This window comes from Sciurus vulgaris (assembly GCF_902686455.1).
Source record: "Sciurus vulgaris genome assembly, chromosome: 1".
Classification (NCBI taxonomy): Eukaryota; Metazoa; Chordata; class Mammalia; order Rodentia; family Sciuridae; genus Sciurus; species Sciurus vulgaris.
This window is the reverse complement of record NC_136461.1, coordinates 213013099-213027967: the sequence shown is the minus strand read 5'-3', so window position 1 is coordinate 213027967 and position 14869 is coordinate 213013099. Positions and strand designations below refer to the sequence as shown.

The 14869-nt window shown below is 46.2% G+C and overlaps 1 protein-coding gene across 1 annotated transcript in view; it reads left to right on the top strand.

Moving 5' to 3' along the window:
- Positions 1 to 134: 134 nt before the first annotated feature.
- Positions 135 to 14869, top strand: part of ZNF250 (zinc finger protein 250) — a 31471-nt gene continuing 16736 nt past the window's right edge. Inside the window, exons 1-4 of the mRNA XM_079118593.1 lie at positions 135 to 242; positions 14146 to 14202; positions 14374 to 14438; positions 14673 to 14799. Coding sequence (XP_078974719.1) covers positions 14394 to 14438; positions 14673 to 14799 — 172 coding nt within the window. The 5' untranslated portion in view covers positions 135 to 242; positions 14146 to 14202; positions 14374 to 14393. The remainder of the gene's footprint in view (positions 243 to 14145; positions 14203 to 14373; positions 14439 to 14672; positions 14800 to 14869) is intronic.

The following is a 14869-nucleotide window of genomic DNA, read 5'->3' as shown; positions in this document are numbered from 1 at the left end:
GGCTCCGGAGCCCCGCCCCGCGGCCCTCGGAGGGCGGGGCCGGGAGAGGCGGAGCCAGCGAGCGCATAGCCAGGCGTCGCGCTCCACGATTGGTGGCCCTGGGGAAGGGGGCGGGGACCGAGGGGGACGAGAGGCCCAGGATTGGCGGCTGCGCAGACGGGGCGGCACGGCCCCTTTGTCTGAGGGCGCTGCGGGCGACCGGTGGTCGCGCAAGGGTTCGGGGACGGTGAGTGGGGCCGCCGGTCGGTGCCTGGTAGGACCTTCTTCCCCGTGGACGCCTGAGCTGGCAGTCCTCACATCGGTGCTGGCCCCGCTCCCACGGGCGCGCGGTAGCGCTCACGGACCGAGGCCGCGCCCTCCCCCCGCCCGGCCCCCGGCTCGCCACGCCCCTCCCCCACCCCCTCCCTCCGACCCTCCGGGCCCCTCTTCCCCACCCTTCCCGGGGCCCCCTCCCTTCGGGCCCCTCACCTCGGAACCCCTCCGCCCGGGGCCTTGCGTCTCAGCAGCCCCAGTCCGAGTCCGGGAGCGGCGGGGGCGTCCCAAAACTCAGAGACGAAGCGGGTGTTTGTATGTTTGCGGGGACCGGGTCTCGCGGGGTTGCCTCGAATTCTTGAGTCTAGGCTTCCCCCGCCTCAACCTTCCGACTAGCTGGGCCGCAGGCGCCGCCCCCGCTCCGGGCTGGAAGCCCGAGGTTTCTCGGTTAGGGGTGCGACTGAGCGACCGTGCGCAGCGCCGCGCCGCGCCGCACCCGAGCGCCGCAGGCCTGGGCGAGACGCCTGCCAGTGGCTGCGAGGACGAGCCCCAGGCGCTTCTTCCCGAATGTCTCACCCCCACTCCTTTATTTAACCCCATCTGTTACTTTGTAAGAGCCCTCTATTAGGATGAGACTGATTTCTTTGGTAACAAAACACTTCATTATTGGCATTTAAATTTTGTAATAGAAAAATGAAATGCAATAATTTCCTTACGAAGCACATTGGAAAAATAATTCTCTTCCAAGCACCTTGCCAATACGTAGAGGTGGCATTGGAGAGTTTCGTACCTACCCTTCCCGAGTATTCGGTGCAGTGACGGCTGCCGGCCTGCGAGCCCACGCCTTTTACTATTGCTAACTAGGAGCGGAGCTCGGAAGCTCCACTGGCTCGCCCGCAGGGTGCTTCCTGCTCCCGCAGTCGGGAACTGGCTCGCAGGTCCCTTGCGTTGGCGTGGCGCACCGGGGCTTCTCGAGGTGATCCGAGAAGAGGGGTTCCGGCAGGTCAGAGCGTTGCAAGCCGTGTTCCCGCCCAGTGTGGGGGCCTGTTCCTGCGTTTTTGACGTGGGGACTTTGAATACCCATTCTCGGTAATTGGTGAGGTTGAGGTTGAAATGGCTTCATTTGTTTTTGAGCCATTTGTATTTCGTTTGTGATTTGCCAGTTCGTATTTTCTTACGAAAATAAGAAAACTCACCCCGAGTTTCTTTTAACTAGAATTAAGATATTTTGTTCTGGTTTTAGTGATGACGGTGGTGGTGGTTTTTGAGGTAGAAGAGGTTAAGTTTGTAACGGTCACATATATTTAAGGATTTTGGGCTTGGTACCATGTTTTAAAGGCCTTTTCCTCCTCCAAGATGATGATGATGATGATGTTTTAAAGGCCTTTTCCTACTCCAAGATGATGAGGATGATTTAATTGTAGATGGACTCAGTACCTTTATCTTTTTGTGGTGCTGCAGATCGAACCCAGTACTAGGCCAGCGCTCTACCACTGAGCTACAATCCCAGCACCCAAGATTATTTTTTAAATAATCTCTTGTTTTTCCTCTGGTACTAGTAAAATGTGGAGTCCAGTTGTTTTGGTTTTTTGGTTTTTTTGTTTTTAAGTTTTTTTTAATTTTAGGTGTGGGTGAGCTTGGAATCAAGCTTCTTTTTTTTTCCCCCCTGTAAATCAAGTGTTACTAACACTGTCCACCAACTATTGAATAATGTATTTTTGCATTGATTTAAAAAACCACCTTTGTCATGTACCAAATTCTTCCCTGCGTTTTGGGCCATTTCTGTAGTTTCTGGTGACTCTGAGGTGCACACAGGTTTGATTTACAAGCCACCTGTCTGTTGGTCTCTGCACCCCAAGCTTTCTGCTTTGATATTTTGCTTAAAAAGGCCCTTCCTGCAGAAAAGTTTTAAAAAAATTTCTTTATGCTTCTTCAAACTCTTTCTTGATGTAGTTGTACAATTTTAACTCTTAATCATTACTTTAATGGATTCATTAGCTTTTCAATAGATGATGTGATTTTTTTTTTCTGTTTAAAATCTCTTTGTTTTTACTTCATGGTTGGTTGTTGAGTGTTATGAAATTTTTAATTTTTCCCAAAATATTCAACCCATCATCCTAGCACCTTTAGTGAATTGTCTTTCCTCCAGCAGTTTGTCTCCTCACCACACTTAAACACCTGCTCTACTCTGTTCCTGAGCTGCCCAGTCTCCTGAGGCCCTTGTGGCTCTTGTCACTATGACCCTGTGACAGGGCTCCCTCCACCCTCAGCTGATGAACCCTGCCACACTACCTTCACCCCCGGAAGAAGCTTGTCAGTTGTGAGTGCAGTTCATAAAGTAACACCACTGCAATTTATGTTCTGTCCTTATTTTTGAGACCTGGTATATGTGTCTTTCCGATTGTCGTTTGTTGTTTGTGAGGTTTTGTAGTTTTCTTCATATGGATCCTGCACTTTTGGGGTTTTGGTGGTACTAGGGATTGAACCCATGGACATCCTATCACTGAACCACATCCCCAGCCCTGTTTATTTTTTAGTTTGAGACAAGGTCTCACTAAGTTGCTGAGTCTCACCTGGAACTTGCCATCCTCCTGCCTGAGCCTCCCAAGTCACTGGTATTAGAGGCATGTACCACTGCATCAGGCCTGAATCTACACATTTCTAAAATTTAAGCTTGTTTGTCATTGATATTTGTCAATAGAATCTGGCATTTTCCTTCATTTCTTTGACCACTGGTGTATAGGAAAGCTACCAGTTTGGATGCATCACTCTGATGGTGTTCTCTGGGAAGGTTGCAGGAATTGTGCTTAGCAGTGTTTACTTTGCACTCACAGGAGACTAGGAATCTGCCTCATCAGAAGGTGCCTTCATCCTGCAGGGCCAGGGCATGGAGATGAAAGAAACTGTTGCAAGAAGCCCAGGGAGTGAGAAAGGGAGGGTAGTGGCTCTGGGGGAGATCCTGTTCCCTTACCCCAAACCAAGAGACTGGGAATGTTTCTGTCCCAACCTGCCTCTGTAAACAGGGTCCTCTGGAAGGACAGGTGCATGCTGCTCTGCTACATCAAGACCTTCAGGAATTCCAAAAGGAATCACTGATTTCTAGGCTTAGCTTATAAAACAAACATGTGTGTCTATGCAAACCTCACATTCTGTGCTTTTCATGCCATGGGTGTCCCTTCTTAGTTCCTGTGCTTGGAATCCTGCCTGGCCATGATCATAGGGGCAGACCATGGATTACTCTGCTGGGCCTCCCTCTGGCTTGCTGGTGAAACAGGAAGAGATGGTGTGAGAGCTGAATGGGACATTGCCCTCCAAGAGGGGAAAGGGCTACAGCTCCGTGAGGAAGGTCATAAAGTTAGAACAGCTTCCTGGGAGCTGAGCTGGGGACTGGTAGGACTTCTGAGCAGAGGACAATAGGGGTATTTCCCTAGGAAGGCAGATAGAGAGGATAGACAGATGTAGGAGAGCCATGAGACATCCAAAAGGTGGTCACAAGGCAGTGTGGTCAGGATGAGTATGGATGGTAGAATAGGAATTGCTGTGAGAGAATGAAGAGGAGAGGGGGCTGTGTAGGTTTATAGACCATGCCGGGATACAAGCTGGTGAGTACTGCACTCTGGGTCAGTGGCACTGTGGCTCCCCCTTGGTATTGGCACACAAGCAGCATCTCCTATGTCAGGCTTACAGACCTAGAGACCTTCTGCGGGAACCTCCATCACTGGACCCTCACCCAGGTGTAGTCAGGGCTACAGTGTGAATGACTTGTGCCTTCTGCCAGGTTTCCAGGAAAGCAAATCTGGGCATTCACTGAAGGCCACATTCCCATTTAGACCAAGTGGTGTACAGGAAAGCTACCAATTTGGATACATCACTGCCAGGGTCCAGCCCTAGCTGCAGTTGGGGGTCCTAGATGGATGGGAAGGCATCAGCATGGTGGAGAAGCAGCAGACAGACAGCAAGGGTTCTGAGGCTGAATCTCATTTATTCAAAATCATTGAGCATTAATATACTGTAACACTTAGCTCAAAAAACATGCTTGTGGTTTTCATCTAAGGAAATGATTTGCAGAAGCAGGAAGTTTTCAGACATTAAGATTGTATCATAGTTACAGAGGAGTTTCAAAATTATCTCATAGTTAGCTATTTTTAACAATATTTTTGCTTCTGAGTACATTCTATAATTATTAACAAAAGAAATCAGCCTTTAGGCAATACTAGTTCCTTATGCTAATTATTCCCTGGTTAATAATAGACTAAAATTATATTTTGACCTTTAAGGTGTTAGACATAAGAAGATAGAAATCATATCTGTGGTTAATCTATATCATTTTCATTACCTAAAGGCAGATAAAGACAGCACTTTCTGAACCAGCTATTAATCTGTCTAATGAGAGCTCTTTTTTGCTCTTTTGTCTTAAGCACCATCTAGGACCAGAACGTCCTAGCCTTTCCATAAACCCAAGTGTTTGAGCATTAACCCATCTACTGTCTCTTCTAACTATCCACTGTCCTTCATTATATACACCTGTATAAGGGAGAGGAGGATCAGTCGGTGGTGGCCAGGTAGTTTTCCTTTTATTCTGTATGCAACATTTGGAGGTCCCTGTACTGTAGGGATGATGGGTTTTTGTTTTTGTATAACTGGAGCCACATGAGGAACGGCTGGAGTTGTTATTTGCAATGCTAATAAAGCTGCTTGTCTTAGCGTATCCATGAATGTACCATTACTTATATTAGGGGGCATCTCTCTTCCAATTTCACATAACAGAGATCCATTACATTTTATTTTGTATTCCAATACCATAGAATTCCCCTGGGGATTATATGCTGTTTCTTAAAGTCAAAGAGACTTGTGATTATTAACAGTAGTCCAAGAAAAGCAATCACACATAGGAGTATGCCATGTCTATGATTTCTAGGAGGGCGATAGCCATGCAGCATCCTCTGTTCCAACAGAACCCTGTCATGTGCTAGAATGGTGGGAAACAGACGTGGCACATCACTCTTATCATGTTCTCTTGAAGGGACACATCTGAGAAGGCCTGCCTCATCCAGCGAGTACAATGAAGACTCGGCTCTCAAATGAAGTTTTAAGGTCTTTATTTTTATGGGAGAGCTTCTGAGCCGAGTGCCTGGTTCTTCCTCTTCCTCCACCACCGCCGTCTTCTTTTTCTTCTTCTCTTGTCGCGCAGCTCTCTCTCTCCTTCTTCTCTTGTCGTGCAGCTTTCTCTCTCCTTCTTTTCTCTCGTGCAGCTGCCACTTCTCTTTTCTTCCTCTCTCGTCACGCCGCGGCCGCCTCTCCTCTTTTTTCGTCCCACAGCTGCTGCCTGCCCTCCTTGCCTTGCTTGCTCTGCCTTGCTTGCTCTCCCCGCCGCGCAAAGTACGCAGCTTTATGGGATATAACAGCCAATCACCTTAATGGGTCATGCGTTTGGCTCGTGGAGACTCAATGGTGGGTAATGAGGACATGTACTGATCACGAGCTAAGCACGGACGCGGAGGAGATCAGTCAACCAATAGAAAGCACTTGCAGCTGGGCTTCTCGGTGCCATAGGGCGAGGCCAGCCACCACTGCAGGCCCTACAGGGCAGCGGCCTCCAACATCTTCCCCTTTCTGTTTTATTAATGGCTTAGGATCAGGTCATCATGATAGCTCATGTGGCGAGCACCATCCTTACCCGTCATCGGAATTCTGACCTCCAGGCGTCAGAACCCTGTCTTAGGTTGGTATGGTCCCTCATGAGCCTATCTGTGACTCTGGATCCCCAGGATCGTGCCTGTCTTAGGTTGCATAACAACAGAACATATTCTTACCTGTCGTTGGTATCTCACCCATCTTGGGATGAGGACCTGTCTTAGGTTGATATATGTCTCTGTTTGCTTACCCGTCATTGGCTACCGACCCAGCATCTTTAGCCACACCTGGGGAGATGTGCCAGTTTTAAGCGCCATAAGTGCCATTTTGATGGTCTGACATTCTCCCTGTTGTTGGCATCTTACGTGCATAAGGCATCAGATCATTAGTCCAAACCCAGTACCATAAGTATTCCAAGAGCCATGATGTCTGCCCATGTTTCAGTCTCTAATCATAATTGAGTGGTAAGGTTATCAGGAGTATAAGATCAGTTATGCCAGCTTTTAAGTGGGCATTGATAACCTTTTGTGTTTGTAAAGCTGAGGCGGCTCTTTCAGCTGTATTATTGACAGCTTGTGCTATTGGTATTGTAGTAGCTAATGCTGTCGCTGCTACCGCAGCTGCAGCAGCAGACACAGCCACCGCTATAACCACTGCTGCTGTAATGCCGAAGTCTCTTTTGTAGGCAGCTCTTCATCAGTTATGGAGACTGGTTACTGCAACGGAAAACTGGGAGGCATTCCAACATTGTGAAAGGAAACAAGTTACGTTAGCATCAGAACAATTTAGGATGGTAGTACTATGGTTAGTTAATAGAAACATGAAAGGGGGTGACACACAAACTGGAATGGGAGGAAAGGTTATGCTTCCATTACAGGTAAGAGACTGAGTAGCAGATAGGAAAGAAGAATTGTCCCAATTAGAGGAGTTCCACTAGCACAATTTATGTTCCACTCCCAGAAGACTGAAAAAAGACTGTATATCCTTTTGTGTTAGAAAGCAGAAGCCGGTTATCATCCTGGTAAAGAAAAAGATGTATTAGTTAATGGTAAAGGATGATGACGTCCTAGATGCGGGTCTTGTTAATCTCTCTGGGATCCAGACTGGTGTTTTTTCACCCTGTGGGAAAACACATATAGAGCCTTGACTCCAAAATAACACTGGATCCGGGCCTCTCCATTGTCCATTGAGTACATCCTTCCATTGTACAAGGACCTTTGGAGCTGCTGTAGGATTTTCGTGTCTATCTGCGGCTGTTTTTCCATCTTTGTCCAAATTTAAAAAATTTAAAGTAAATAATGCTATGTTTAGTTTATCTTTAGGAGACCTGTATGTGTCTCCTATTCCCCCTTTTTGTTTATTTAAAACAGCCTTTAGTGTTTGATTGGCTCTTTCAATGATTTCTTGTCCCATAGGATTGTATGGAATTCCAGTGGAATGGGAAATATCAAAGGTACTTAAGAAATTTTTAAATGATGCAGAAATATATGCAGGCCCATAGTCTGTCTTATATTGTTTAGGCTTTCCCCAAGTCACAAAGGCCTGTAAGCAATATGATATTACGTCTTTTATTTTTTCTCCACTATGTAATGAAGCAAATATAACCCCTGAGTAGGTATCAATAGTTACATGAACAAATTTGAGATTTCCAAACTCTGGAATATGTGTTACATCCATCTGCCATAGATGGTTGGGCAATAGGCCTTTTGGATTAATGCTATTATTAGGTGAATTTATGTATGTTACACAATTATTAGTTTTTTACAATGGTTCGGGCTTGTTCTTTGGTTATATTGAATTTTATTTGTAAGGTTTTAGAATTTACATGAAATTTACTATGGAAGTTTTGTGCTTCTTCTATTATAGAAAAAACATGAGGATCCCTTGTGGCTAGATCAGCTATATTATTGCCCTGTGTTAACGGACCTGGAGCTCTTAAATGTCCTATGTAGAATGGCTCTGTTCTACTCCAAATGAGTTTTTGTAATGCTTAGAGTATGTTGGATATGGTGGAATTTTTGTTGATTAGACAGGCGTCTTCCAGTTGTTGAACTGCATTAACAGCATAATGGCTATCCGACAGAATATTTACAGGAACTTTATGAAAATCTTTTAATGTTTGTTCTATTGTTAATAATTCTATTTGCTGTGCAGAAGCCTTTGGAAAAAGAAATGTTTGTACCTTGTCTTTATGAAAATATGCTCTAGTACCATTATTGGAACCATCAGTAAACACTACCACTGCTTGTCTTATAGGTTCCCTTTTTGTAATTTTTATTTGAATCACAGGATTTCTTAGATAAAATTGTATATATGGATGTTTTGGATAATGATTGTCAAATTGGGCAGCAGTTGTGAACATAAGAATTGCCCATTGCCCAATCATTGTTATTATTGCTTAAGTAAGAAATTTGTTCTGAATAATATGGGGTTATTATCTTGTCTGGAGTTTTTCCAAATACTATGATGGCTGATTTTAATGCCTTGAATATTATTTGTGCCATTGCTTCAGGATAAGAAACTATTGTTTTTCCTGGAGAGTAGGGTAAATGTATCCACATTAAAGGTCCTTGTTGCCAGAGGACTCCTGTAGGGACTAAATTATTTGGAAGTACTATGAGTGATAGAGATGCCGACAGATCTGTACGATCAACCTGTGCCTTGTCTAGTCTTTTTTGTACTACATCCAGGGTTTTTCTGGCTTCCTCTGTAAGTTTTCTGGGTGAAGAAAGATGAGCATCTCCCTTTAAGATATTAAATAATGGTCCTAAATCTTGAGTAGTTAATCTAAGGTAAGGCCTTATCCAATTAATATCACCTAATAACCTTTGAAAATCGTTTAAGGTATTAAGATGGTCGAGTCTAAGAGAAGTTTTTAGGGGTGTAATGATTGTGCTGTTTATTTTAGCGCCTAAAAATTCTTGAACTTGTTGTCTTTGTATCTTTTCAGGTGCTATAAGAAGTCCTCTTGTCTTCAAATGACTGATTAGATCAGTAAATACCTTATCTAGTATTGTTTGTTCCATATAATGGTATATAATTGTATCTGGGTACTTATTTCTGATTGGTATTAAAGCATTATTTACGTAAATTTGACATATGGTTGGACTATTGGCCATCCCTTGGGGTAGGACTTTGCATTCATATCTGGCATCAGGCTGTCCATGATTAATAGAGGGGACCGTAAAAGCAAACTTTCTATGTCATCAGGGTGGAGAGGGATAGAGAAAAAAACAATCCTTTATATCTAATATTATTGATTTCCAGTCCTTTGGTAATGCTGATAAGACTGGTAGGCCCAACTAAATTGGTCCCATGGATTGCATTACGGCATTGATGGCTCTTAGGTCATGTAATAATCTCCATTTCCATTTACCTGATTTCTTTTTTATAACAAATATGGGGGTATTCCAAGGTGATGTGGAGGGCCTTATATGCCCTGCCTCTAATTGTTCTTGTACTAATTCCTGGGCCGCTTTAAGTTTTTCTGTATTTAGGGGCCACTGAGGGATCCAGATTGGTTTTTCTATATTCCATTTTATTTTAATTATTTCATCAGTGGCCCCGAGGAAAAACCCAATCCCTGTCTATCACCTTGTTGTTTAATTGATATTGGTTCCGTTACGCCTTGTTCATTGATTCCTAAGCCCTTTCCCCACTTGTGCCCTTGTTTTTTCATTATGTTTTGTGCTTGTTCACTGTATATTCCTTCTGTGGTTATTTTCATCCCCATTTGATTTAAAATATCTTTACCCCATAGTGTCACTGGGATTTGTTCTAAGACATATGGTTGGAAAAGTCCTTCTTGACCTTCTGGGCTGTTCCATTGTAGCCACATGGAGCTCTTTTTTGGTTCTGTGGCAATACCTAAGCCTCTCAATGTTTGATTTGCCTTTTGTGTGGACCAATCCTTTGGCCAGTCTTTTTCTGCCATGATACTTGTGTCTGCTCCTGTGTCTAACAATCCATTTATAATATTTCCTTTTACAATTAATTCTAACATAGGTCTGTTTTTTAGTTCCATAGTAAGGCAGGCCAAATCGATACCTGTAGATCCCATACCCTTATCTCCCCTAAAACGTTGTTGTGATGGGAATGAGCCATGAAGACTAGGTAGTATACAAAGCTGAGCTATTCGGTCTCCTAGAGAAATGGAAATAATGCCCTGAGGTGATGAAGCCAGCACTTTAATTCCTCCTGTATAATCTTGATCTATGACTCCTGGAACTATCATTAATCCTTTGAGTGCACTGGAGCTTCTGCCTAATAATAGCCCCATGGTGTTCTCAGGTAGGGGACCCTTAAAGTCAACAGGTATGACTTGTACTCCCGTTTCTGGCATTAGTATTGCTCTGGTGGTAGAACAGAGGTCCAGTCCTACACTTCCTGGTGTCGCTCTCCTTGGTCTGTAACTGGATAATGTGTCCTGGCCACTTTTTGAATCACCCCATACATTTGTGCCGGGCCCTGGGTTGTGGGCCCCGTCCCTCGTTTTTGAACTTCCACGAGGAAGAATAGGGTTACCATCTACATTTATCATAGATCTACATTCACTAGCCCAATGATATCCCTTTCTACATCTTGGGCAGACTCCAGGTTTAGGCCTTCTCTGGGGTCTGTCTTGCTGTTTTAACTGGGGACATTGTTTTTTAAACTGTCCTTGTTGTTTACAGTGGAAACATGGTCCTGGGGGTCCTCCTCTCTCAAAGTTTAGCCCTTGCATTCCTTGTGTAATTTTTTCCTGTTCCTCTTTTTTCTCCTCTAAAATGTCCTCTCCTTTTTCTAGTGTATCTTTAAACGTTGGCCTTGGGTTAATTAAGCACCTGCGAATCAACTTCCAAATTGCGCTCGTGCCCACCGGCAATGGTTCTACTTTCTCCCTCTTTCTTAGATCCTCTCCTAAGTGATCCCACTATGGTATGTTTAAGAGTCCCTCATCTAAAAACCATGGCGCAGCTTCCTCTATTGTTCTGAGGAAAAGCCTCGCAGTCTTTGTGTTTAGAGGTGTTCCATTTGCTTTTAATAAGTCTCTAAGCAGACCCTCCATTCTGATCCATGATGTTTCGCCACCCATTTTCTAAAGCTTTAAATGCTGCCCACACTACAATGCTAAGCCACACTAAAACAACTAAAAACAGTAGCACTCTGCAACAATACAGTACAACCAAAGACATGAGCTCCTGACAAACAACAAGCACACAAAATCTTAATACCTGGCCAGTCCACTGGGGGTTACTTTACCCAGTTCCCTGTACCTGGTCCCTCTTCGACCCAGCTCCACTGGGGGTTACTTCACCCAGCTTCCTGTATACTGCTTTAACCTTTCTTAACTTATTTTACTAGACTTGTTTAGTTTTAACAGCTGTTTTACCTGGATATTACTTACCTCTTTTGTGGTGGTGCGAGGGGTCCCGGGTTTCGGCACCACTTGTCTCGTCCAGCGAGTACAATGAAGACTCGGCTCTCAAATGAAGTTTTAAGGTCTTTATTTTTATGGGAGAGCTTCTGAGCCGAGTGCCTGGTTCTTCCTCCTCCTCCACCACCGCCGTCTTCTTTTTCTTCTTCTCTTGTCGCGCAGCTCTCTCTCTCCTTCTTCTCTTGTCGTGCAGCTTTCTCTCTCCTTCTTTTCTCTTGTGCAGCTGCCACTTCTCTCTTCTTCCTCTCTCGTCGTGCCGCGGCCGCCTCTCCTCTTTTCTCGTCCCACAGCTGCTGCCTGCCCTCCTTGCCTTGCTTGTTCTGCCTTGCTTGCTCTCCCCGCCGCGCAAAGTACGCAGCTTTATGGGATATAACAGCCAATCACCTTAATGGGTCATGCGTTTGGCTCGTGGAGACTCAATGGTGGGTAATAAGGACATGTACTGATCACAAGCTAAGCACGGACGCGGAGGAGATCAGTCAGCCAATAGAAAGCACTTGCAGCTGGGCTTCTCGGTGCCATAGGGCGAGGCCAGCCACCACTACGGGCCCTACAGGGCAGCAGCCTCCAACAAAGGCCCAACTGAGAGTGGTGCCCAGGAGACCAGTTGTGTCCCTGCTGCCAACAGTAGACAAGGACTTGGCCACCTAAAGATCAAAGGAGACACCGACCAGGCTGTTCAGGATGGCAGCGGCTATGCCTGTAACAGCTGCTCCCCTGAGAAGAGGAAAGGATTGGAGACTACTTGGGGAGGGTCTGCTCCATGGATGGTGGCTGGACCAGGGTGTGTTCCTGGGAGGACAGTTAAATGACGAGAGATGCAAATCTCTGCTGGTGTGGGATGTCATGGAAACAACAGGTGTGACAGGAGACAAGGCGTGCTACTACTACTTGAGGACAGGCAGGTGTCAGGAAGGTGAGCCAAAGGGTGGGAGGCAGAGCAGTGAGGCTGGTTTATGATCGCACTCAATCTTTACCTAATCTACAACTGGTTATCGAGTATCCATCTGGAGACAGGCAAGTTACTAAATTAACCATGCATTCATTCCCACTGAACTGAAATTTACTGCTTGTCATTTTCTTTTTCTTTTTTTTTTTTTTTTTTTTTTTTTTGCTTTTTGTTCTGGTTTTTTTGGTACCAGAAATTGAACCCAGGGGTGCTTCATGACCGAGCTACAACCCCAGCGCTTTTATGTTTTATTTTGACACAGGGCCTCACTAAATTGCTGAGGCTGGCTTTGAACTTGTGATCCTCCTGCCTCAGCCTCTGAAGCCTCTGGGATTACAGGGGTCTACCACCACACCCATGCTTTTCACCTTTTAAATCCACACTTATGCCTGTGTTTGGCTCCATCTGTCCCTTGTAGGCCACTCTCTGGTTTGACTGCAGCAGCTTCCCATCACTGGCTCCGATACCTGGCCACTTAGGTACCCACCACATACTTGCTGCCCACTCTTTTGAATTCTATTCTTCTGTTCTCCAGCATCTGTTCATGTGAATTCTAAGGCAGTTCCATGAAAAGACTCCTTTTGCAGTTTTAGGTAGAATTGCATTATAGTTGCACCCACAGAAACTTGAGCATTTGGAGAACCTCAGAATGGGGAGACTGGAAGTCAGTCTATCTCTCCACCTGTCTCCCTGTCCTGTGCCTCAGGCAGGAGCTGTTAGTTTATTGTGGGTCTTCCTGATGATTGTCTATGCAGAGATGTATGTGTATTGGACATTCATAAAAACAATGGGGAATGATAGCCCGTGACTCCTACCCGGTGTCTTGAAGAGACATGTTTGCCATGGTGCCAGCTGAGCCCACTACAGATGCTTGAGACGATTGATTGTATGGGTTTTTTTTTGTTTGTTTGTTTGTTTGTTTTTTGTTTTTGTTTTGGTTTTTTGGTACTGAGGATTGGTACAGAGGTACTCTACCACTGACCTACATCTCCAGCCCTTTTTATTTTATTTAGAGACAGGGTCTCCCTAAATTGGTGAGGCTGGCCTCAAATATGCAGTCCTCCTGCTTCAGCCCCTGAGTGACTGGGATCACAGGTGTGGGGCACTGTTGATTGTGCTCTTATACAACATTTCTGGTGTATGCTCTGCCTTTGCTCACAGGCTGGGCTCTGAGTCACTTCACAGACCCCCCTCAATGCTCCAGAAGACCACCTATCCTCTGTCAGACCAGCCATGTCAGGAGACCTCTCAGTTCCAGCTTTCCCTAGCCACTGGGATGAGTTGGACACTTCTATTTACTTTGTCCTGTTGCATCCCCAGCACCTACCCAGCCTCAGGCCTCTCCTCACTTGATGGCGAAGTCTCAGACCAGATCCCTGGGTCACTCTGGACTCAGTTCACCCAGAACAACCACTACTCATGCTTCCACTGCCTATACCCTGGCCGAGCCACAAGGTTGAGAGCCCCTGCCTTATTGGAGCACAAGGATCACCAGAGGATGTTTAGGAGTGACTAAGGATCTATGGGTTGGGGTCTCCATAGTACTGTGAACCTTGAGCAAGACCACCTAGTTTCACACTAGTGGCTGAACCCCTCCTTTTTGGGAGGGTACTTGAGGAGGCAGCCTGGCCTAATACTTGCAGGCCCACATGACCAGTGTGCCTTGGGTGTAAAACATGCAGGGCCCTGGTGAGCTGGCATCCTCTGGCTCAACAGTATTGCAGGTACAGTCCAGAGTCCTCACTGGCTCCCCTGCATAGGTGTGACCATGAGGACTCCAGGGGCTTGGGTAATGAAGGCCTAGGACCCTGATCCCTTAGTGGGCAGCAAGTCCTCTGTATCTGAAACTCAGAGACGCTTGGCACTTGCTAACTGGGATCTTCTGGACCCATAGCCAAAGAGCCTGGACAGGCTCCTGCGCTGTGGATCAGAGTGCTGGCACGGAGGACTGGTGAGAGGGAACAGCAGGCCCGTGGTGGGTGCAGTTCCTTGGGTGTCACCTCTGCATGCTCATCACTCACTGCATGAGATCCAGAAACCCCTGGGACTCCCCGAAGGAAGTCGGAGCAAGGCCTGGCCCTTCCACAGACCCACAGGAGCCTCCGATTTGTGTCATCCTCAGAGGCCCCAAGAAATAAGGTGATGGCAACTGCCAAGCTCCTGCCACTGCCAACAACAGAACCCCAGGTAAGTTGTCCCTAAGGCCTGTGTAGTGTCCCTGGCCAAAGCCCCTATGGTTCCTTCCATGCCTAGGGACCCTGTGGCAGCCGAGTGTCACTGCATCCCCTGAGCTTATGGCTTCTTCCTGCCAACTTCACCCTGGCTCACGAGGCCTCACACTCAGCTGCCTGGGGCATGCACCCACAACCCCATCCTAGACATCAGGATTTGGTCTTACTCCAAGAACCCCTGTTGTTCCAGGCCAAGGTAACCTTTGAGGATGTGGCCGTGCTCCTCTCTCAGGAGGAATGGGACCGCCTGGGCCCTGCACAGAGGGGCCTCTACCGAAACGTGATGATGGAGACCTATGGAAACGTGGTCTCACTGGGTAAGGCCACCCACACACCTCGTCTGTGGGACCGTGTGCGAGATTGGTGGGGGCTCGGAACAAGCTCTGA